At 36.9% G+C, this 23,195-nt stretch overlaps 1 protein-coding gene across 1 annotated transcript; it reads left to right on the top strand.

Moving 5' to 3' along the window:
* The first annotated feature begins 871 nt into the window (after positions 1-871).
* On the top strand, positions 872-2,681 carry SOX1 (SRY-box transcription factor 1). The gene has a single exon (XM_082246547.1). The coding sequence runs from the start codon at positions 1,430-1,432 to the stop codon at positions 2,651-2,653; it is 1,224 nt and encodes a 407-aa protein (XP_082102673.1). The 5' UTR covers positions 872-1,429; the 3' UTR covers positions 2,654-2,681.
* The last annotated feature ends 20,514 nt before the right edge of the window (positions 2,682-23,195 follow it).

The raw sequence follows: 23,195 nt of genomic DNA, 5'->3' as shown, positions 1-23,195 counted from the left end.
TTGTTTTATGTATTTGTTTATGTGTTTATGTAAATTGATGAAAGGTACAGCTACACTAACATTGCCTAATACTGGGAGTACAATAGTCCAATGCAGTCATACATAGATGGATCTATAGTTATTTGTTTTATGTATTTGTTTATGTAGATTGAGCAAAGGTATACAGCTACACTAACATTGTCCAGTACTTATAGAATAGGAGTAGAATGTTCCAATGAAATCATTTATAGATGGATCTATAATTATTTGTTTCTGTAAATTGATGAAAGGTACAGCTACACATTTTCCAGTACTTAGAGCTAATGGAAGTAGAATAGTCCAATGTAGTCAGGAATCAGGATGAATCTATAACTTTTTTTTTTTTTTTTTTTACGTAAATGCATTTTTTTCAGAACTTCTCCCAAGGTCCAGGTCCCCAATACCATTATCCAGTACTAAGAGCTTATAGGAGTATACTATTCTAATGTAGCCATGCATCCAGGTTAAATCTCTAACTATACATCTACAGATGCTATGCACCCCCTCTCCTTTTCTATGGCATCCTATAGAATGTCTAAGTTTTGACAACTATTATTGGATTTCTCTCTGTGCTGACATTTTCCTCGCTCCCCCAACCTCAGGAAGATAAAATGTAAAAGAGTAAATAATAAACGGGAAATATCCTGACCCTCTCCCACCAGGTTTTTATTTTAAGCAGGCGGCAGCCTCATTCTTCTTCTTCTTCTTTTCCTCTGGATGATATTCTTCACCCCATGACGTCATGGGACAGCGTGCCATGCAAATCACCGTCCCCTTCCCAGCAGTGTGACATCCAGAGGCAGGCATGCTCACACCTCCCATCCCAGCTACCCCTCCTTCCAGCTCAGCTCTGCCCTCCCCTCCCCTCCCCGCCGGCCGCTGGCCTCCTATTGGCCGCGGTGAAATCATTTAATCCCAGCCGGCGTGCGCCGTATGGCTGCTGTGCGCCTAGCTCCGAGCGTCTGATGCCGCAGATCAGCCAGCGAAAACCTCCTCCGAAGTAGCCCAGCGCTGCATTCCCTCCCAGCAAACTCGGGACTTTGCCTGTGATGAGCGCTCACTACTCTTTTCTGTGTCGCTGAGTCGCACCTGGCTCACACTCTGCCATCGCCTCCCAGCTTCTGCCGGAGAAGTGTCGCTCATCGACTCGCGGGACAGGTCGGAGTAAAGTGATCAGCGCGGAGCTTACGAGGGGACAGGTGAGGGGAGCAGGCGAGGGACCTGTTGTGCTCAGCACCGTCACAAAGTTTTTTTTTTTTACCTCCCCTCCCTCCCCTCCCTACTTAGACCTGATGCTCTTGTGTCCCCAAGTTTCCCAAGCAGTGAGTGGAGTATAAGAAGCTCCATCCAGAAGTCAGGAGCCACCTTGTGTGTAAAAGAGGGGGCCCCCCTCCCCTAGCCAGCCGTGTGAATGTACAGCATGATGATGGAAACGGACTTACACTCCCCCGGGGTGCAGCCCCCCACTAATACGGGCCAAGCCGGGGGAGGAGGAGGGGGCAACAAGGCCAGCCAGGACCGGGTGAAGAGGCCCATGAACGCCTTCATGGTGTGGTCCAGGGGCCAGAGGAGGAAGATGGCCCAGGAGAACCCCAAGATGCACAACTCAGAGATCAGTAAGAGACTGGGGGCCGAATGGAAAGTCATGTCCGAGGCTGAGAAGAGGCCCTTCATTGATGAGGCCAAGAGGCTCAGAGCCCTGCACATGAAGGAGCACCCGGATTACAAGTACCGGCCCCGGAGGAAGACCAAGACTCTGCTCAAGAAGGACAAGTACTCCCTGGCCGGGGGGTTGCTGCACGGGGGAGGACACATGGGAGTGGGCCTGAGCCCTGGAGGAGGCAGCGGAGGCTCCGCGGGAGGCGGAGGACCAGGGGGCGTGGTGGTGCAGCGCCTAGAGAGCCCAGGCTCAGGGGGATCCGCGGGGGCCGGAGGATACGCTCACATGAACGGCTGGGCAAACGGAGCGTACCCCGGCTCAGTGGCGGCAGCGGCGGCGGCTGCTATGATGCAGGAGGCTCAGCTCGCCTACAGCCAGCAGCAGCAGCACCCTGGCAGCGGGGGGCACCATCCTCACCACCACCCCCATCACCCTCACCATCACCCACATCATCACCCCCACCATAACCCCCCTCCACACCCTCCACCGCCTCCCCCGCAGCCCATGCACCGCTATGACATGAGTGCCCTACAGTACAGCCCCCTGCCCGGGGCTCAGAGCTACATGAGCGCTTCTCCCTCCAGTTATGGGGCCCTCAGCTACTCCTCCAGCCAGCAGCAGCACCAGGGCTCCCCATCCTCGGCGGCTGTGGCTGCGGCTGCTGCGGCCGCTGCTGCCGCCGCGGCATCTTCGGGGGCCCTCGGGGCTCTAGGCTCCCTGGTGAAATCGGAGCCCAGCGTGAGTCCACCTGTGAGCGGAGGAGGCTCCCACAGCCGGCCGCCTTGCCCAGGGGATCTGCGGGAGATGATCAGTATGTACTTACCTAGCGGTGGGGAGGCTGGAGACCCGGCGGCCGCGGCGGCGGCGGCTGCAGCAGCCGCGGCTGCAGCCACAAGCAGACTGCACAGCTTGCCCCAGCACTACCAAGGGGCTGGCACGGGGGTAAACGGCACGGTGCCACTCACACATATCTGAGGAGTCCCCGGACAGAGACTATAGAGACTAGAAACTGACACCTTGACCTTTTGCTCTGCTCCACACTCAGAACTCTCACCTCTTTTCTTTTGTACAGAAATGTTTTGATGTTCTTGTATAAAAAAATATATCAAACTGAAAAAAAAAAAAAAAAACAGGAAAGTTAAGGTAACCTACTATTGTTTGAATATTTTTAGGAGTTGAGCTAATGCTCTTGCCAAAACCAATTCTAGCTGGGTGTAAATTGGGTCTCCGTGTACAGTATTTATGAGTTGTATAGGAAAGGGGTATAGATTTTATTTGCTATCACACCTGTCTGACAATTATTATTATTATTTTTTTTTTTTACTTAAAAAAACTTTCCAAATTCCCCCTAACCCTAATCGAATCTGCACACACGTTTCTGCACATGTTTGTTGTTTATTTATGAACAAAAATATCCGAAGCTAGAATATATTTTGTTTTTTTATTTTATTTTTGTAAGCGTTTATGTATTTGTTTTATTTTCCTTTCCTGTTTTTGGTTTTTTATTATTTCATGTACATTCCTGGCATTTTTTTTTAATTCTAGGCGTTGCGGATTCCTATTGTGTATATAGTTTATTAAGCGTCCTCTCTGCTTTAAAAAAAACAAAACAGATTCATCAAGAAGGATGAGCTGAATTTTAAGCTAAATAAATTTTCAACTGAAAAAGAAAATAGATATATGTTTTTTTTGTTATTTCAGAAATGTATTATGAGTGTCTAGTGGGTGGAAAGTTCAAAAAGTTGGGATTGATAACACAAAGGGATTTGTCAATTAAGATAGTAGATGTTAACTCTTTTTTTTTTTTTTTTTACTCTTTTAGCTCTTTTTTTTAACACTTTTTTTTATTTTTTATCCATCAATGTTTTTCTTTTATTAGAACTTTAAAAATGATGTTCTATTAAAACAAAAAATAATGAATGATTAAAAAAGATAAATAAAACGCATGCTTCCTTTGCCAATTGACATTTACAGATAACAGATCTCTTAACCCTCTTTTTTCTTTTAACTCTTTAACTCTGTTTTTTTTTTCAAATCTTTTTTATCCATTCATATTTTTTTTTTAAGTAATATAAAAAATATTATTTTTCTAATTTAAAAAATAATGAATGATATATATATATATATATATATATATATATATATATATATATACACACATATATATATATATATATATATATATATAAACATATATATATATATATATATATATATATATATATATATATATATATATATATATATATAAACCCATGCTTTCTTTGGCAACTGCCATTTAAGTTGGCAGATCTCTCAACTCTTTTTTAAACTGTTGCAACTTTGTTAACTCTTTTGTTTATCCAATCATGTTTTTCTTTTAATAGAACTCTAAAATGACATTCTACTAAAACAAAAAATAATGAATGGTTAAAAAACAACAACAACAAAACAAAACATGAAATTCATGCTTCCTTTGCCAACTGCCATTTACAAATAGAAGATCTCTTAACTCTTTTTACTCTTTTTTTTTATCCATTCGTGTTTTTCTTTTAATAGAACTCTAAAAATGATGTTCTATAAAAACAAAACAGAAAAATAAATAATTATGAATGAATAAAAAAAGCGTACTCATGCTTTCAAAATTGACTGGTTAGACTGTTTTGAGTCCATTCAAATGCTGCGCTATGTACAGAGCACATTACTGTCACTTTCAGCTGGTGTTAAATGATCTTTATCATTATTTAAATGTATTCAGACCAGGGATTACAGTTCTATCACGTTGGATTTTCTCTTTTGATTTAGCCTGTCTTTAACCCGCTAAATAATTATGTAATTGGTTTAACCTACTCTTTATAATTGTATATCCTTTATTAAAAATGATAAATCACACCTATCATTTTAACACTTTCTTTACATGCGAAAACCGCTGACTTTATTAAACTGGTGTTTCAGGTTCAATGAATATGATCTAGGAGGACTAGCATATGAAGTTTTGCCTAGTTGCACATAGCTGATTATCAATTTTCTCCCTTACAGATCACTAAGTAACAAATACCCCATTTCACAGCAAACAGCTCAGATCTGTAGTGAATCCATTGTAATTACCCTCACTAATGAGTAATCCTTTTGTGGCATGTTGGCTTTTTACGTGCTTCGTTAAATCCATTGCAACAGTTTCATTAAGGCCTCTATTAATTTAATGATGTCATAATTAAGTTCTGCTCAACCTGAATCTTTTATAGTTTATAGTGATACAGAAATATTCTTGTCGGTTGGCAAGTCTTCAATCGAGAAAGCTTGCTTTAGGTTACACGTTTTAAAGTTTGCTGGAAGGGTATGCTATTTCTGATCAATAAATGCAAGAAGTTGGATAGAAAAATGACAAAAATCTCTTTCTGACAGTGCCCGAATTAGAATTACCATGACACTTTTCTATGGAGTCAACGCTGTTTCTGCTTCTGTCTCGTTGGATCACAAACTCTACCAAAGAGAACAAATGTCTGTTTCTATTTTTTTTTTTTTCATTTTATTTTTAAGTTTACTTACGTTATTCAGATCTAATTTTTTTGCAGTTCCTTGTACAATCAAAGAGACAGATTTGCTAAAGGAGTACAGAATCTTCATTCAAAAAAAATGAATAAAGATTCACTTCAATTGTGCAATCATGTAAAAAGCAATTTCATATTTATGTATAACCTGCACATGATTGTTCGTGACTGTTTAGATCTAGTTTTCTTTTTTTTCTTTTCTTTTTTTTTTTTCTTAATCCCTTATAAAATCAAAGAGACCGATTTGTTGAAGGATTTGAGAATCTTTACTCAAAAATGAGTCAAGATTCACTTCAATTATCCAATCATGTAAAAAGCAAATTCTAGCTTATTTAACCTGCACATAACTAGTCGTAATGAGTAATCAATTTTCTTCCTCAATGAAAAGCAAATTCCTGTGTATTTATTTATATTTTTACATGACTGTTCATATATATATATATATATATATATATATATATATATATATATATATATATATATATATATATATATATATATAATTTTTTTTTTTTTTTGCAGTTCCTTGTAAAATCAAAGAGACTGATTTGCTAAAGGAGTCGAGAATCCTCACTCATAAAGAGTAAATTCCCTTTTTTATTTAACCTGCACATGCTTGGGTATTTAAAGTGCATACATCTACAATTTATTGAGTGAAGATTAAAAACTCCTTTAGTAATCAGCCTGAAAGTCTTGTCCAGGTTAAATTGATGGATTCTTGCTGAGCTCCAGGCCTTTTCTTCCCCAGACTGAGGGGGACAAGAAACACTCATTGGTGACATGTGAAGGAACTACAGACAAATGTTTCCTTGGGGCAGAGCAGAACAAGCACTTATTACAGAGAAGATTTTGACTTTGTGCTAGTTCTAGGATCTGTGCCTGTCTGCTGTTTGCTATTCACTGGAATGATTGTGTGGAGGGGAAATAATAGTATCTGTTAATTGTGCTGACAGCCAGAACTAGAGCTAGTAGATGGATTGATACTTGATAGACGTATCTCGGATCATCTTAGTATCCAATGCAGCTGGGATCGCATTGTTCAATAGAAAAGCATTTATTCGGCCAGGGACAGGCATTTAAGATGATATAACTATATTTATTCAATTTGCAGTAACACATTCCATGGTTGGATATGCATCAGTAGCTTGACCTATTTAGTGGCAAACAACTCTTCTTTCTGTGTATATATATATATATATATATATATATATATATATATATATATATATATATATATATATATATATATATATATATATATATGGCTTGTCAGGGGACCTTCTATCTTGTTATAGTAGGTCACTTGCTGCTATTATTATTATTATTATTATTATTATTATTATTGTGTCATTTAGGATTCCAAGAGCAGGCTATGATGTGCTGGTATGGATGCAGTCAGCTGTGTGAAATCTTGCTGTGCTCTGGTATCATTTTTGCTGGCTGGTGCTGTTAATGATGGAGGCATGTCTGGTGCTTGGAGGAGAAGTTATGGTAGCTGTGCAGGCCAGTGTATATGTTATGTGTCAGCAGAGATTAAGATGAATAGGAGCGACCACGGGGCAGAGTGTTTTGTGTTTTCAGAGGGCTGGATTAAAGAACACAAGTCCTGACCCTGGGGTCATCACTGAGTCAAACCCATTTACAATCACCTAATGGAAACCAAAGCTCCATTCAACAAGTGATTTTAAGGACAGCAAGATTCCTTCTACTTAGAAATGGAGGGGGACAGTTATTAAAATAGGAGAACATTGTATCTAGGATTTGATGTTGTTGTTGTTATTATTATTATTATTAATAATAATAATAACAATGGACATATGTCTGTCTTTAAAGAGATCGATGCATATTTAGTTTGAGTGCTGTCATTGTGTAAGGTCTAATGGTGCGCCTACACAGGACAAGACCTGTCACTTAAATGTATTCAAATAGGGGAAGTGTGATCAGGGATTCTTCTTAAATAAGTAAATATATGTTCAATTTTCTTGTACAATTTTCCTTTAGATTTACTGTAAACTATGTAGTGCAAGGGTCTGCCTAATTGGATACAATTGAAAGTTGTTTAGTTTTGACCTCATATTCTATGGTTTTTGGTCAATCGAAAAGAAAATTGTACAAGAAAATTGAACATGTGTGGCCAGCCTTAGCCTAAACATTACATAAAATGGCTACTATTAATAATAAAAACACCTACTAGCTGGCCATACCTTTTTCAATGTTCTTATTCAATATCCTTTATATTCAACGTCAACTATGTAGTGCAAGGGCCTGCCTGATTGCATGCAAATGAAAAGTGTTTAGGTCTGACCTCATATTATATGGTTTTGGTAAATCTAAAGGAAAATTGTATAATTCATTGGCAGTCTAAAGCTAACCAAGAATTTTTATTTTGCCCAAGTCGCATGTTATTTTTTTTTTTAAATGGAGTAGCAATTGATTAATAATAAATAATAACAAACAACTTAAAAATGATATATGATTGCCACTAATAATAAAAGACCTACTATTAATAATAATAAATAATACCAAACAACCTAAAAATGATATAACATTGCCACTAATAATAAAATACCTACTATTATTAATAATAAATTATACCAAACAACCTAAAAATGATATAACATTGCCACTAATAATAAAATACCTACTGTTAATAATAATAAATAATACCAAACAACCTAAAAATATTATAACATTGCCACTAATAATAAAATACCTACTGTTAATAATAATAAAAAATAACAAACAACCTAAAAATGATATAACATTGCCACTAATAATAAAATACCTACTGTTAATAATAATAAATAATACCAAACAACCTAAAAATATTATAACATTGCCACTAATAATAAAATACCTACTGTTAATAATAATAAAAAATAGCAAACAACCTAAAAAATATATAACATTGCCACTAATAATAAAATACCTACTGTTAATAATAATAAATAATACCAAACAGCCTAAAAATGATATAACATTGCCACTAATAATAAAATACCTACTATTATTAATAATAAATTATACCAAACAACCTAAAAATGATATAACATTGCCACTAATAATAAAACACCTACTGTTAATAATAATAAATAATACCAAACAACCTAAAAATATTATAACATTGCCACTAATAATAAAATACCTACTGTTAATAATAATAAAAAATAACAAACAACCTAAAAATGATATAACATTGCCACTAATAATAAAATACCTACTGTAATAATAATAAATAATACCAAAATACCTAAAAATATTATAACATTGCCACTAATAATAAAATACCTACTGTTAATAATAATAAAAAATAACAAACAACCTAAAAATGATATAACATTGCCACTAATAATAAAATACCTACTGTAATAATAATAAATAATACCAAACAACCTAAAAATATTATAACATTGCCACTAATAATAAAATACCTACTATTCGTAGAAATAAATAATAACAAATAACCTAAACATTAATATAACATTGCCACTAATAAAAATAAAATACCAACTATTATAAATAATAATAAATAGTAACAAACAACCCTAACATGATATAACAATGCCACTAATAATATTAAAATGCCCAATGTTATTAATAATAAATAATAACAAACAGCCAATAATGAAAGCATTAAAAATAAACATAACATAAAAATGTGTAATTTCTGTACAGCACAATTCTCCATTTGTCTACTTTATATGCAATGACATCTACCAATCAGATGGCTTTTTATCACTGATCTGCCTGTAGAAAGTTTAAATCTGATTGTTTTTTGTTGTTTCCTGACCATTGTCCCTTTCTCTGCATTACTAAAGAAGTTTGAAAATGTTATAGTATGTTACCTTGGCACATATTGTATTTTTTTTATTTTAATAGAAACGAAAGTGTTAATACCGTTAAGAAGCCCTGTGTATCTATGGTTTGATTCTTTATAATAATTTGTAAATACTGAATTTATTTATTTATTTATTATTTTAAGTAAATATTCTCTTTTTGTGCAGAAAGCTGAGCTGTAGGCAGGTAAGAGTGTGGAGAGGGCACACAGCTCCCCGAGCACCCAATGTTCCCCGCAGGGAGCGGAGCTGCAGGCAGGCCATGTGTTTGGCTGGCACACTGGCACACAGCTCTCTCTGATACCCGGGGTAAGCATGAAATTGCTAGCTGTTCCCAGCAGAAAGGGATGAAATGCTGCTAAACCCTCCCAGGGGCACACCGTTGTAGCTGTGATTTAATGGAGCGAGCAGGGTAAATACTGCTCCCAACGGACCCCGCAGATTAAAGCGGCGAGTTAAATTGGATCAAACTATGTAAATGAGGAGATGTGAACATTAGGGTTAGGAGAATGGAGGCAGAGGACATGCTGGAGAAACAGATATCCTTTGGTGTCTGCTGATTGCTGCAAGTATTAGCAGGGGCTGCTGCACGAGACAAGAAGTGTCACACTGATAATGTTCAAACTGGGGCTCCTCTCTTCTGAAGAGTTATGTATCAATTACCCCCTCGCTGTCACAGGGGCCCCGAACAAGGCTGTGAAATCAGAGAACTTTGGTAGTCTTCCAGAGCCATCATCACACAGCACATCCATTATCACAAGGTGTGTATTACTGACCATATCATCAGCACATGCCAGCAGATATCACACCCTGCAAGGTCAATGCCATGGACATAGGACCTTGGCTGCATGGCAGCTCATCCTTTCACCTTCATCTGCTTTCAAAAAAGGGACTTCTTTTCTCTACGTTTATAATAACCTAGAAAGTCATGGCATTTTTACAGCATACAAAGAATGGCTTTAGCACTGCTTTGAGCTGCTGGTGTACACTTGTTGCACACCCTGCAACTATGTTACCCAATGTTTGCATTGTGTGCATTCAAATACTAAGCTTCATTGCTGCACAATGTTGCTGCAGCTGTTGTTGTTGCTGTTCATATATATGTGTGTATATATATATATATATATATATATATATATATATATAGAGAGAGAGAGAGAGAGAGAGAGAGAGAGAGAGAGAGAGAGAGAGAGAGAGAGAGAGAGAGAGAGAGAGAGAGAGAGAGAGAGAGAGAGAGAGAGATGCATATAGATAGATAGATAGATAGATAGATAGATACAGATCTCGTTCTCACACTATATATATATCTATCTATCTATCTATATATATATATATATATATATATATATATATATATACATATACACACCCCGTCACAGAGGTTATACAGTCGACCAATCTGCCAATTTGCAAGGTCACAACAGCTATACAACACTTACAAACCCAACCAGGTTATAAAGAGGCATAAATACTGAGCTGGGTGTAATGTGCTAAGTAATCAAAGAAAGAAGGAAAAAATTTACTTTTTAGGCATGGTTTAAGATAATTTTTATATACAAGTCTTATTTATGACAAAACAGGTGTGTGTTCAGAGTGAAATATATATATATATATATATATATATATATATATATATAAATATATATATATATATATATATATATTTATATATATGATTTCTTTTTTATTCTGCATTAGACATGGGTATCTAATCTGCATTCCAAGTTATCTTCTTGTACAATGTGGCTCAGGTTATAGGAGGACTCTGTTAAGAATGTATAGGTATGATAAATGGCAATTTGGAAACTGAATAGCTTTCTTCCACTCAGTTCAGCACTGACAAGGTCTCATCTACTGGAAAGCTGTTAAAAAGATAAACATAATCTTGAAAAAAAAAAAACAGAAAAGAAAAAAAGGTCATTAGAAAGCAACCATTTTTTGCTGCTAACTGTTTAGCAATGGCAGGAAAAAAAAGATCACAGTGATACATTCATTTAGTCTTGAAAATTTTAATTTTGCTTCCTAGACATTTACACTATATTACCAAAAGTATTTGGACACCTGACCTCACATCTGACCTCACATCTGACCTAGACACACTCCTAAACCTTGTGAACAGCCATCCCAGAAAAGTTGAAGCTTTTATAGCTGCAAAGGGTGGGCCAACTCAGAAAATAAACCCTACGGACTAAGACTGGGATGCCACTAAAGTGGTAGGCATCACAATACTTTAGGTAATATATATATATATATTACTGCATATATCTATCTATCTATCTATCTATCTATCTATCTATCTATCTATCTATCTATCTATCTATCTATCTATCTATCTATCTATCTATCTATCTATCTATCTATCTATCTATCTATCTATCTATCTATCTATCTATCTATCTATCTATCTATCTATCTATCTATCTATCTATCTATCTATCTATCTATCTATTTATTCTCCCACTTGAAACAAAGTGATGCCTGAGATGAACACAGATTCACTACTTTTACATATATTTCAATTAAATATACTAATTTACCTCATTTAGAAACTAAGCTTTCTTTAATACTAATTTAATACATTTTAGCTGAAATATAGGGTAATTCCAGAACAGCAGTTACCCTTAATTAGTAAAGGTGACAAGTACTAATCCCTAGCAAATGACAATCAAAGGACAAGCAGGCCTATTCACAAATCCTCCACCTTCCCTTTATTGTGGACACACAGCATACCTCAGCTGACTGTTCAGAAAAAAAAAAAAAAAAAAAAAAGAAAATATGTTAAAATTAGAGCATGTGTTATATGAAAATGTTTGTACAGATGAATCGTATAATTAGTGTCTGAACCTAGCAAATACATTGTAAAACTAAATATTAGGAAACATGTTAATATCTCAGCACTTTAAAGATTTACAACTATTAACATGCATCCACATTTATCCCAGTATTTTGTCATGTAAGGTATCCATTTTAAAATGAATATATATATATTTTTTTTAGCTTGCTGAAATTTGTCTGTATATGTACATTCCTTTTGTAGTAGCTAATTACCTGGAGGTGCATCAGTAGTCAAACATCTGTACAAAACCACCACTTTTTATTCCGCCGTCCTGCAGCAGTAGGACTATGAAGAACGGTAATATTCATTCAAATAGTTAAATTCAGTATATATATATATATATATATATATATATATATATATATATATATATAAATATATGTACAGTATATATATTTTTGCTCTGCAGATATCATGTACATAGTGGTTCACATGTATGGCAATGACACTGCATGTCAGAACTCATAAAGTATATAAACGTATACATAAATAAATACGTGTATGCTTGTGACACATGTTTTCAAACACAAATATCTGAACGAGGCCTAATATATTGTACGTGTTGCAGAAATCAATTCACTGAACACATGCTCATTTCAAACTCTAGTCAGGATAGGGGGAATATAATGCTAGCAGGCTTACCTTGCATTAGATGTAGGTACAGGTTAACAGACAAAGTTTTATTCCAGTTTAGTAGGCAGAAGTATTTCAGCACAAGGTTATTTTATTGTAAATTTTGAACTGTGCCCTCTGAGACTATGAAGCAAGTGCAAGAATAGATTTGCATGTCCTAATTTAATCCTCCCTGTGATGCATTTTTGTTGTATTTGTTCTGTTATTAAATGACAGTAAAAGCACTATAGAATCTGGATAGTTCCTGTAAGTGGCATAACCACATCGAGATCAAACAGTCCTCTTAAAGAATTTGCCACATTTGTAATCAGTAGTTTCCTTAGATTTGGATGTCACATTTTATAAACACTATGCGGTTACCAAAATAATAAATTTTTCAGTTAACCAAGTGAACTTATGTTCACAGTAAACACCCAATAATGTGCAGAGGAATATTTAAAAAAAAAAATAAATAACATAGAAATATTGTTTTCACACAACTGGATGAATACAAAATGAATTAGCTAAGTGAAAGAAGTCTCCTGCTAAATCCTGTGATTGCCTGTCCCAAATCACCTGCACATGCTTTCTTAAATAGATTGCACCTAGGTGTTCATTGTGGAATGATATAAAAAAACACTGTTACATTGGATCCTGGACAGCATTCCACATCCAAGGCAAATGACACTCCATATATTGATTTCATTTCTTTCTGCTTATTCACTTTGTAGTTTGGTAATTGATATATAAAATATGTTCATCGTATTCACTTGGAAAGCACCCTCACTTTGCAGCATTTCATCACAAGTGCCTAAGGAAGCAGAGATCAGCAGGTGACTGCAATTCATCATTGCTCTCTATTTCATTTACATACATAGACTGGGAGATTTTATATTATTTTCAATTTCCTATAGAAGTCTAACTACTTTTCAATTTATTGACTTTAGCACTGCAACAAATCCTAATATTTAATACAAAATTGGCAATGTAATATTATGTTAAGACTTCCCACAGATGAGCAGATTTCTTTCCAAGAAAAATGGCAAAGTAGAGATCTGCTATCCTCCACAGTGCTAGGGAACAACACATTCATTATCCTTATTGAGAAGAGGGAATGGAGGCATAGATACTGTCCAACAAGCCGGAAGAGCTCATAACACACACTAAGGTGGCCCTTTATGGCTTTAGCATTGGGCTATCAAATAAGGCTGTTAATGGCTATAACTTACTTCTTGGATAAATTTGCCATTTACTCATGATCTGTAATTGCTTTCATAAGCATTACAGAATTCAGAATTGTTTACTAGAAGAATTAAACAATATGCCAAATGTGGACTTTGTAAAACATTCTGGAATTCGCAAATTTGGTGAATCATTCTAATCCATTCATAGGTAAATGGGACTTTCATTATTATGTGTTGAGGTAATGGAATTCACAAAGCTTTACCAATAATCAGGACAATGCTTCGGCTTTTATAAAATTATATTAAATCCAGGGATTGTGTGCACACGTCCGAGATCTGATTTTTTGTTCTCCTCTAGAAAGCTGATACTGAAATGGAAGACACAATTGTCACATCTTGTTACATATACTTATAGCTTGAATATTTTTCTTAAAGTGACTAAAATCTGGTTTAAAAAAAAAAATCTATCCAAGTATGTCTTCTTAACTCCAGAATGCAACTTTTCTTGCTCTCAGCCACCTCCAAATTCCCTTTTTACTGTGATCTGACTTCCTCTTAGAGGGTGGCTACTTTTGTTCTCCTTGTTTTTACTGTATGTGGAAACATGGCCACCCTCTATTGCTTGTTCCCTAGATGGACTAGGAACTATGGAATATGAAATATTGTATTTGTAGTGTGCATAGGAGCAGTGCACATGATTTCAACTAATGTGGTCTGCTCCTTCCAAACAAACAGAAATAAGGGGGGGGGGGGGGAGAGAAGTTCAGGAGCTCAGAGAGGATGTTACAAGGAGGCAAAATCACATTAAGAAGCAATTTGATGAACAATAGAATATAGGGTGATTAAGTAGTTGATGTGTATGGCATATTTTTGGAGAATAGGGATATCGGTTAATGTCACTTAAAAGCAAAGTGAAAGTTTGTTTTTATGCAAAAAGTCTGATAATGCAAGTTAAAAATACCGCTTGCATGCACACTTGCAAAATTGTGTGTCTTATGGCTTTTTCAGAAGGTCTCCAGCTGCTGCACGGGACCTGGGATTCTCTATGACCTCTTGGCTTCAGCTCCTCTTGCTGCACAGCTCAGAGCTCATAGGCTTTCTACACTTTCCTCTTTCTATGGAATTAGGCTAGTATATTTATATACCAATCAGAGGCCATCACTGCATTGACAGAGCAATGTGGTCCCTCTCACGCTGGACTTACATGGATTGATATTCGGCTGGTTCAGCAGCTGAATTTTGATCCATGTGTGGCCACTGTTGGTGGATTGTCTTCTGTTTAACAGTGTATTTCTATTCAATCAGCATCGCAGGCAATAGGCTGAAGTTCTTATCTATGTATTCTGACGGTGGGGATGTCTCCCCGCTGTCAGAATACAATGACACAGCTAGGAGGTGTCCTGCATCCACATGAAATGTGTGGCCAGGGAAATTGGGTCAGTTTTTTTTTTGTTCAACCCGCTGGTTGAATAAAAAAGCAGACCTATATATGGCCAACTTTGGTGCTGACCTGTGTTCTTCCTTCTCATTTGATTAAAAGCTGTATTTAGTAAAACAAGTGGCTGTTAAAAGAGCAGAATTTAGGAAAGATTAGGGCCAAGAATTGAAATAATTTCAACAAGAATATCCTGTAAGGGAATGGTATGCTTTCATCAACTCCCACCAATGCAGAGAAATAAACTAAGCAAGATGGCATATGGATAATATGTAATATAGAAAATGCAAAATGTAACATGCATGCACGCATACACAAATTTTAGATTTTCAGAATTTTAGGTTTTTAGATAAGGTCAGCATTTTTGGAGAATTATTATGAGCTTAAAATGGAAACTTTAGCCATAATATGTTCTACATGAATAATTATGCTACCAAAATTAGCGTGTGATATAAATTAAGTAAAAGAAAGCTCCCATTTCTTCTTGTTGAAGGCGGCCATTTTGTTGAAGCCCAGAGCAGTCACCTCCTTGTTGGAATCTCTCCCCCTTTCCTTGGTCTCAAAAACTATATGTTACTTTCTTCAATTAAAATGTGTACATTTCCAGCCTTGACTGTATGTATTAGCTCAGAAATTAAAGAAGGCTGACAGAAGCTTTAAGCGCTGAAGTGCACAGATCTACTAATGAGGGAGAAAGGGTAGAATATCAGGGAGCTAATATAAGACACTCTGCTTGTAAGTTTAACTCTTTTGTGTCCCCGGGGAGCAGAGTTTGCGCTGTCACCTCTTCTTTTCTTTCTCTCTCCCTTATCTGTGTTCTCTTCGCACAGTTTGTGTAATTCCTGTTGCTTTCTTCCCCCCAACAGCAACCGTAAATCCTAAAGCTGTCAGCTGATCGGCCTCTAGTGGCTGGGATTTAGGCACAGTGCCGAGAATAGAGAGCAACTGAGCATGTGCAGACCAGGAGCCAGTATATTACTAGATTTTAAATGGCACTAATTTTTACTGTTATGCATAGCTAGACCTGAAAAAGGGGACAGCCTGAAGTGATCTTGCAGGACTTAATTTGCTGACTAAAGTTCCACTTTGAATAAAACACTTAATGAAACTGGACATATTTTAATATTTTTGCTTTTGATGGTTAATAACAAGACCACAGCAAAGCTTACATTTTCAACTCAGTATAGCCTTGAATTTAATAAAATCTCTAACATCATTTATTAGTAGTTACTGGCTCTGTAAAAATATGTGCAATTTATTTTAAATTGTTGTACTATTTCTACAAAGTAGAGACTAGAAAAGTATCCACTTAAGACAATGATTTTCATTAACAGGTAAGGTTAGTCAAGTTAAGCTACTCGGTGTAACTTCACTATTTGTAAAAAAATAAAATATTTAACATACATAATTGTTGCTCAAGGATTTTGCAACTTAGTGTTAATAAAATGCTTTATGAATTCGATCTGTAACCAGCTACAACTGGCAACAAAATTCAATCAAGGCCCTTTAATGGGAGTATTTTGTCCAATGATGGGGTGCAAAACACCCCCAAGAAAATGATTTGCTGCTCATGTAGATACTTGCTGAACTTTTTCCACCATTAAAACACTGGAGCTGAGCTTCTCACTGTAGCAGGAAAACTATCCCTGTGGGAAATCTTTGTAATGTTTGCAACTGACCAGGGGATAATTACATTTTCCCTGCAAAAAGTGTAATGAATATCTAACTTTTTTCTCAAAGATTAATATTCATCTCTTTATAAATGTTCTAAATCTTATTGCATGCAATTTCAAGTTTTTGAATACCTGTCAACCCTTGTTCATGCAACTCATACTAGCACATTATGTGAAACTTACCTGCAAACAAAGCCCTTGATTGATACCTTGTCCCCGCTGCAGGCCGCATCCATCTTCTCCTGCTTTCCTTCCGGGTTTGCGGACTCCGGCTGTCTGATTGGCCAGAGCCACGTGAAGTCACTGCCGCGCATGCGCGAAGGAGCCGCCATTCACGGCACAGGAATCTGAAGGAACATCACGGACGGCCGTTCCTTCAGAGCGCATGCGCCAATGACATCATCGGCTGCATGTATACTAAATATCTCCTAAACGGTGCCCATTTAAGAAATATTTACAGTACCTATGGTAAGCCTTAATCTATGATCCTATAGGTACAAGGAATGGATCAGAGTTTACTTCTTAAGCAGACTCAAACATGTACATTTGGCCTGGGGGGCACAGTCCACCAATGTTCAGTGTGTATTTTCCTCCATAATTATGACGTCACAGACAGTTCCCAGTTATTTAGAACAGCAATGTTATTGAAAACGGATTTAGATTTTTCTGCATGTAAAGAAAACTTCTTGTTGATCCTGCCAGAACATTGAGTCTAGGGATGAGCTTGGGTATGGTCCAAACCTGGAAGTTAGCTGTCATGTGCCCATATTAGTAAATTATATCACAGGCATCAAGGCCCCTAGTGTATGTCAGCACAGGGTGGGTAATCTCCCACCCGCAGCTCATTGGCCCTGCAATGACAACTAACTGCTATGTTTGGACTGAACCCAAGCCTGAACCCAAGCTAATTACTAATTGTGTCCTTGTACTTTCCTGTGCAGTGAACTGAAATCTCAAGCAATGTTATTGGCTATCACAGCTACAGTGGGGAGAATAATTATTTGATTCCCTTCAGATTTTGTGAGTTCGCCTACTTACAAAGAAATGAAGGGTCTATCATTTTTATCATAGGTGTATTTTAAATGATAGAGACAGAATATCAACCACAAATCCAGAAAAAAAAAAATAAAACAAATGCTATAAATTAAATTGCAGTTCAGTGAGTAAAATAAGTATTTGATCCCAAAGCAAAACCTGACTTTGGAGGCTCAGGGGTGCCGGACGCATCGATTCCAATAGGGGATTTTTTTTTGGAAGCACGTAATTAGACCAGAGGTTCTAATAGGCTTTAAAAAAGGGTGGGCTCGGGGCGCAGAGCACTGCGCCCTGAGCCCACCCAGTTTTATGACAATAGCAAATGAATATTCACTATTATCACACTGATTTTCCTCCCAGCCAATCAGCCAATCAGATTGTAAGATCCCTTTCCTGATTGGCTGAAAAGAGAAGCAATTTTACTGTCCCTTGACCAGGAAAGGGGGGGGGGGTGTCGTAGGGCTGGAGGAGACTCACAGCCATTCGAGGAAGGAGCAGATAAGGATGCTGGCTGTCTGGCTGGGCTGCCAGCCAGCCATTCATCCTGTGAAGGTGGAGGGGGTGGTAGACACAATTGCTGGCCGGCCGTCCCGCCGGAGGGGTTTTGCTGCCCCCCCCAAATTTTTATTCACCAGCCGCCACTGGTGGAGAAACCCTTGTTGGCAGGCACAGAGGTAAGAAGTTTCTTGAAGTTGGTGACCAGGTTTGCACACATGTCAGGAGGGATTTTGGTCCACTCTTCCTTACAGATCTTCTCTAAATCCTTAATGTTTCTTGGCTGTCTCTTGGCAACTCGAAGTTTCAGCAAATGTTTTTTATAAATCTCTATACATTTTTTATAGGATTAAGGTCTGGAGACTGACTAGGCCACCCCATGACTTAATGTGCTTCTTCTTGAGCCACTCCTTTGTTGCCTTGGTGGTATGTTTTGGGTTATTGTCATGCTGGAAACCCATCCACGACTCATCTTCAGTGTTCTGGCTGAGGGAAGAAGGTTCTCATCCAAGATTTTACAATACACGGCCATGTCCATTGGCCCCTCAATGTGGCAAAGTAGGCCTGTACCTTTAGCTGAGAAACAGCTGAAAAGCATCATGTTTCCACCTCCGTGCTTGACTCTAGGGATGGAGCTCTTTGGGTCATAGTCAGCATTTTTCTTCCTCCAAACACGGCGAGTCGAGTTAATGCCAAAGAGCTCAATTTTGGTCTCATCTGACCACAGCACTTTCTCCCAATCCTTCCCTGAATGTGCCTTCTTGAGAAGGGGGACTCATGGTGCTTGGAGGAAGAAAAATGCTGACTCTGACCCTAAGAACGCCATCCCCACAGTCAAGCACGGAGGTGGAAACATTTTGCTTTGGGGCTGTTTCTCTGCTAAAGGTACAAACCGACTTTGCTGCATTCAGGGGCCAATAGAGTGGCTCAAGAAGAAGCAGATTAAGGTCATTAAGTGGCCTAGTCAGTCTCCAGACCTTAATCCTATAGAACATTTATGAGAGGAGCTGAAACTTCGAGTTGCCAAGTGACAGCCAAGAAATATTAAGGATTTAGAAAAGATCTGTAATAAAGAGTGGACGAAAATCCCTCCTGACATTTGTGCAAACCTGGTCACCAACTACAAGAAACATATTACATCTGTGCTTGCCAATAAGAGTTTGTCCACCAAGTACTAAGTCATGTTTTGCTTGGGGATTTAATACTTATTTTACTCACTAAGCTGCAACTCAATTTATAACATTTGCATCATGTGTTTTTTCTGAAATTTTGGTTGATATTCTGTCTCTGTCATTTAAAATACACCTATGATAAAATGATAGACCCCCCCTAATTTCTTTGTAAGTGGGCAAACTTACAAAACCTGCAGGGGAGCAAATAATTATTTTCCTCACTGTATCTTACGATAACTACCATAACCACCACTTTATTATTAGAGATAATAGGAGGTGCTGTTTGTAGTCCAAAACAGCAGGTAAGTTCAAGGTTTCTGATTCCTCCTTAATGCTCTCCCTCTAGGAAAAGAAATGGGCAATTGACAGGATCACAAGGTGAAATTAAGGGAAAAACCCAAAGAAAAAGAAAACCAATGCAGCCACTGCATCTAGGATCTGGTGAGCTGCACGACATTACATTTGTTATTGGGTTCAGACATGCTAATGAAAACTAATAGGAGAGCAAATAACCAGCTTCCACTTTGATGACACTGACATTTATTAAATATTATTGTCAACTGCCTCTTATATTTTTAATATTTTATATTTAAAAATAAATCAAATTGTAAAAATATAACTATCCCTTCAATGTTAACTTGTATTATAACATATGAACATTCCATAGAACATAGTACAACATTGTACTGGAGTATGTCTTTTTTTTTCTTGATTTCCCCCCAAAACACCTACATTCAGTGGCATTACCTGGTAAATGTATTTTGCCGAATTAAAGTCCCATCAAACTTGACTACTTCCAATGGGCTAATTTTTCCCATTTGAGTGCTAAGATCCCCTAGGGATTAAATTTACAATGGAACATTTCTACATATATATATATATGTATATATATATATATATATATATATATATATATATATATATATATATATATATATGTAGAAATGTTCCATTGTAAATATATATACACCAATTAAATCGTTTTTTAGTAAGCTAGCAAAATTATTATTTTTTAATATTGAAACCAGAACTAGTCTTTTTGTTTTTTGACTGTTCTGAATATAGTACCAGTATAGGTCACTTTGAGCATCAATTTACAAAAAGATGAAAAAAAAGGAGGTTTACCATGCAAAATTTTTTTTGATTGCTCCAGATTTTATCACATGATGATTTATCATTTTCATGCATTTTTTTTCTGTGCACAAGAATATTTACCACTTGCACTGTCCAGAGGGCTAACAGCATCCAAATGTAATTTTGTATTTTTTTTTTCACGAAAAAAACAAAAAACATTATCATGTACATCAAACTCTTCCCATGCTGGGTTTGCAAGCCATGGCCAGGGTACACAAACAGTTTTTACAGTCAATCCTCCCTATTTGACTGTGGGGTCATGGGAATCCCTTTGTGAAACATTTTTTATAGACAAGGCACTATAAATGGTCTTTCAATACAAACTGAATAATCAGACTTTAGTGTAATTATGTAGACCTATTTTTGAAAGATTTATATTTCCACATCAATTGCTTTACTAACTTTATATGAGCCTGACCCTTTAGTTGTTCTGCTCAGATAAAGTAAGATGTCATGGTTTCTGTCTGTTGACAGTACGAGCATTCAAAATGCACACCAGGGGTGTAGCTGGAGTCTGAAAGACCCGGTGTACACCTTGGCACCTTTTACTGTGGGGATGATAGCATGCCTTTTTCTCTCTCTCTTTTAGTTTGCTTTCCTTTCTTTTATCTTCTTTACCTTTCCTGCTGCACTCCTTTAAACTTGAACCATTAGCACTCTGGCTCTTTAATGATGGGTCCCAGGCTAGGGGAGCAGGACCACTCAGTGTGACCCTAACAAATATTTTACAATGCCACTGCATTCAACACACCCCATCCCGCATTTTTTAAAATTAGTCATATAGAAATAAGTTTATCCTTTTTGGATCAGTTCTGTCTGTGATTTAATAAAATGTAATGGCTTAAATTAGATTTTTTTAAATCAAACTTTATTGGAATGTCAGAAAGGGACATTTGATTAGGTTACATTAACCAAAGTGTGATGCAAAGTGGTAGATTGCATTGCACTGTGCTGAAAAGAAGCACTGCATGCCATCCCTTTTTTTTTTTTTTTTTTTAATGCACACACCACCACAGAGTGGTGTGAACTGGCCTGGTAGAGATAAGGCATTGTGCCCAGCACAGTCCCACCACACCTAGCATGAACAGGCACTATTTTATTTATTTATTTATTTCAGGTACTTATATAGCGCTGTCAATTTACGCAGTGCTTTACATATACATTGTACATTCACATCAGTCCCTGCCCTCAAGGAGCTTACAATCTAAGGTCCCTAACTCACATACATACACAGTAGGGCCAATTTTTTTATTTTTTTTACACTAAAAGTAATACCCAGATTTAAAAATATATAAAATGCATTAGGTTTAAAAGTGTATTGTCTGTGATTTTATACTTAACCAATATTATTGTATCTATTAAGTGAAGAAGAAATATGCATTGTAAAATACAGATAAACCAAGATAAAGAGAGAAATACAGGTAGTGATAAAAAATTCAAGCACCTCAAACCTCATTAAATGATCTACGCAACATAATTTTAAGGAAATGTGATGGAAAATATAGCTAACACTGGGACTATGTACAGGATATCATATAATTTTAGAATTAAAGATCACCAATTGGTAATCCTGTTTGACTACAGGATTATACTTAGCATAATGGCAATTACAACTGCAAAGGAGATGGGGGGGTTCTTAGTGAAAGACCCGTGACCCGTTAGGGTAGTAGCATTCATGTGGACCTGAACTCAAAAAATTAAGATTTGCTATGTTGTAGGAAACATCTAGATATGCTAATTGTGCTTAAATTACCCCTCAAAAGCTACCTCTTGACTGGATTTATTTTGTTAAAAAAGCAGCACACTTCCTGTGCCTAGGCACGACCTTAACTAAAGCTTCATAACTGTATTTCTCTGTGAGGTCATCCAAGTCTAATCTCACAAGATTTGGCCTGAGATTTGATGATGGATCTGCTATGCTTCTCACTGTTCCTCTTGCTGGAGAGGTAGCTGTACCTTGGGATGTGCAATTGTTTCTCAGGCTCTGTGCAAACAAGGCATGGTAAGTCAGAAAAGGGAACAGATCGGCTGCAGATAGCTTATGGGCAATGCTGATGGCTATTCCTTTATCCTCTGTTTGACATTATTGGTACATCTTCCTAAATTCAGGACCTCTTACTTCATCATAGTGAATTCTGTTTACCACTGAAAACAGAAGGTTTGCAACTCGTTGGCAGTTTGCAAAACTAATTGATAGTTAGCAGAACTAACTCTGTTTCTTTTGTTAGTTTGCAGAACTAACCTGGCCTGGTTTTTTCATTCTGCTACTGAATAGGCGGTTTGGGAGTTTACTGATTATTTATTTACAAGCTATGCAAACTTATACTGTATCTAAATGGTAGAGAGCTGCATAAACGGATAAATAAATGGATAACTTTATATGTTTGTGCATTAAGTACCGGTAAGCAAAAATGTGTAAATCTTGTTAAAGTGCCATGGCTTATGTGATGTGTTTATTGTTTTAAAAGTGTAAACTTAAATATACCTGTACAAGTAGACAAAAGCAGTTTTCCTATGTACACATGTGCCTGGGAGAGAAGTGATGACCCCACACAAGCTGTCTTTCTCTTTTGTT

This window comes from Pelophylax lessonae (assembly GCF_965119305.1).
Source record: "Pelophylax lessonae genome assembly, chromosome: 2".
In the NCBI taxonomy this organism is placed as follows: domain Eukaryota; kingdom Metazoa; phylum Chordata; class Amphibia; order Anura; family Ranidae; genus Pelophylax; species Pelophylax lessonae.
This window is presented reverse-complemented; position numbering and strand designations above follow the sequence as displayed.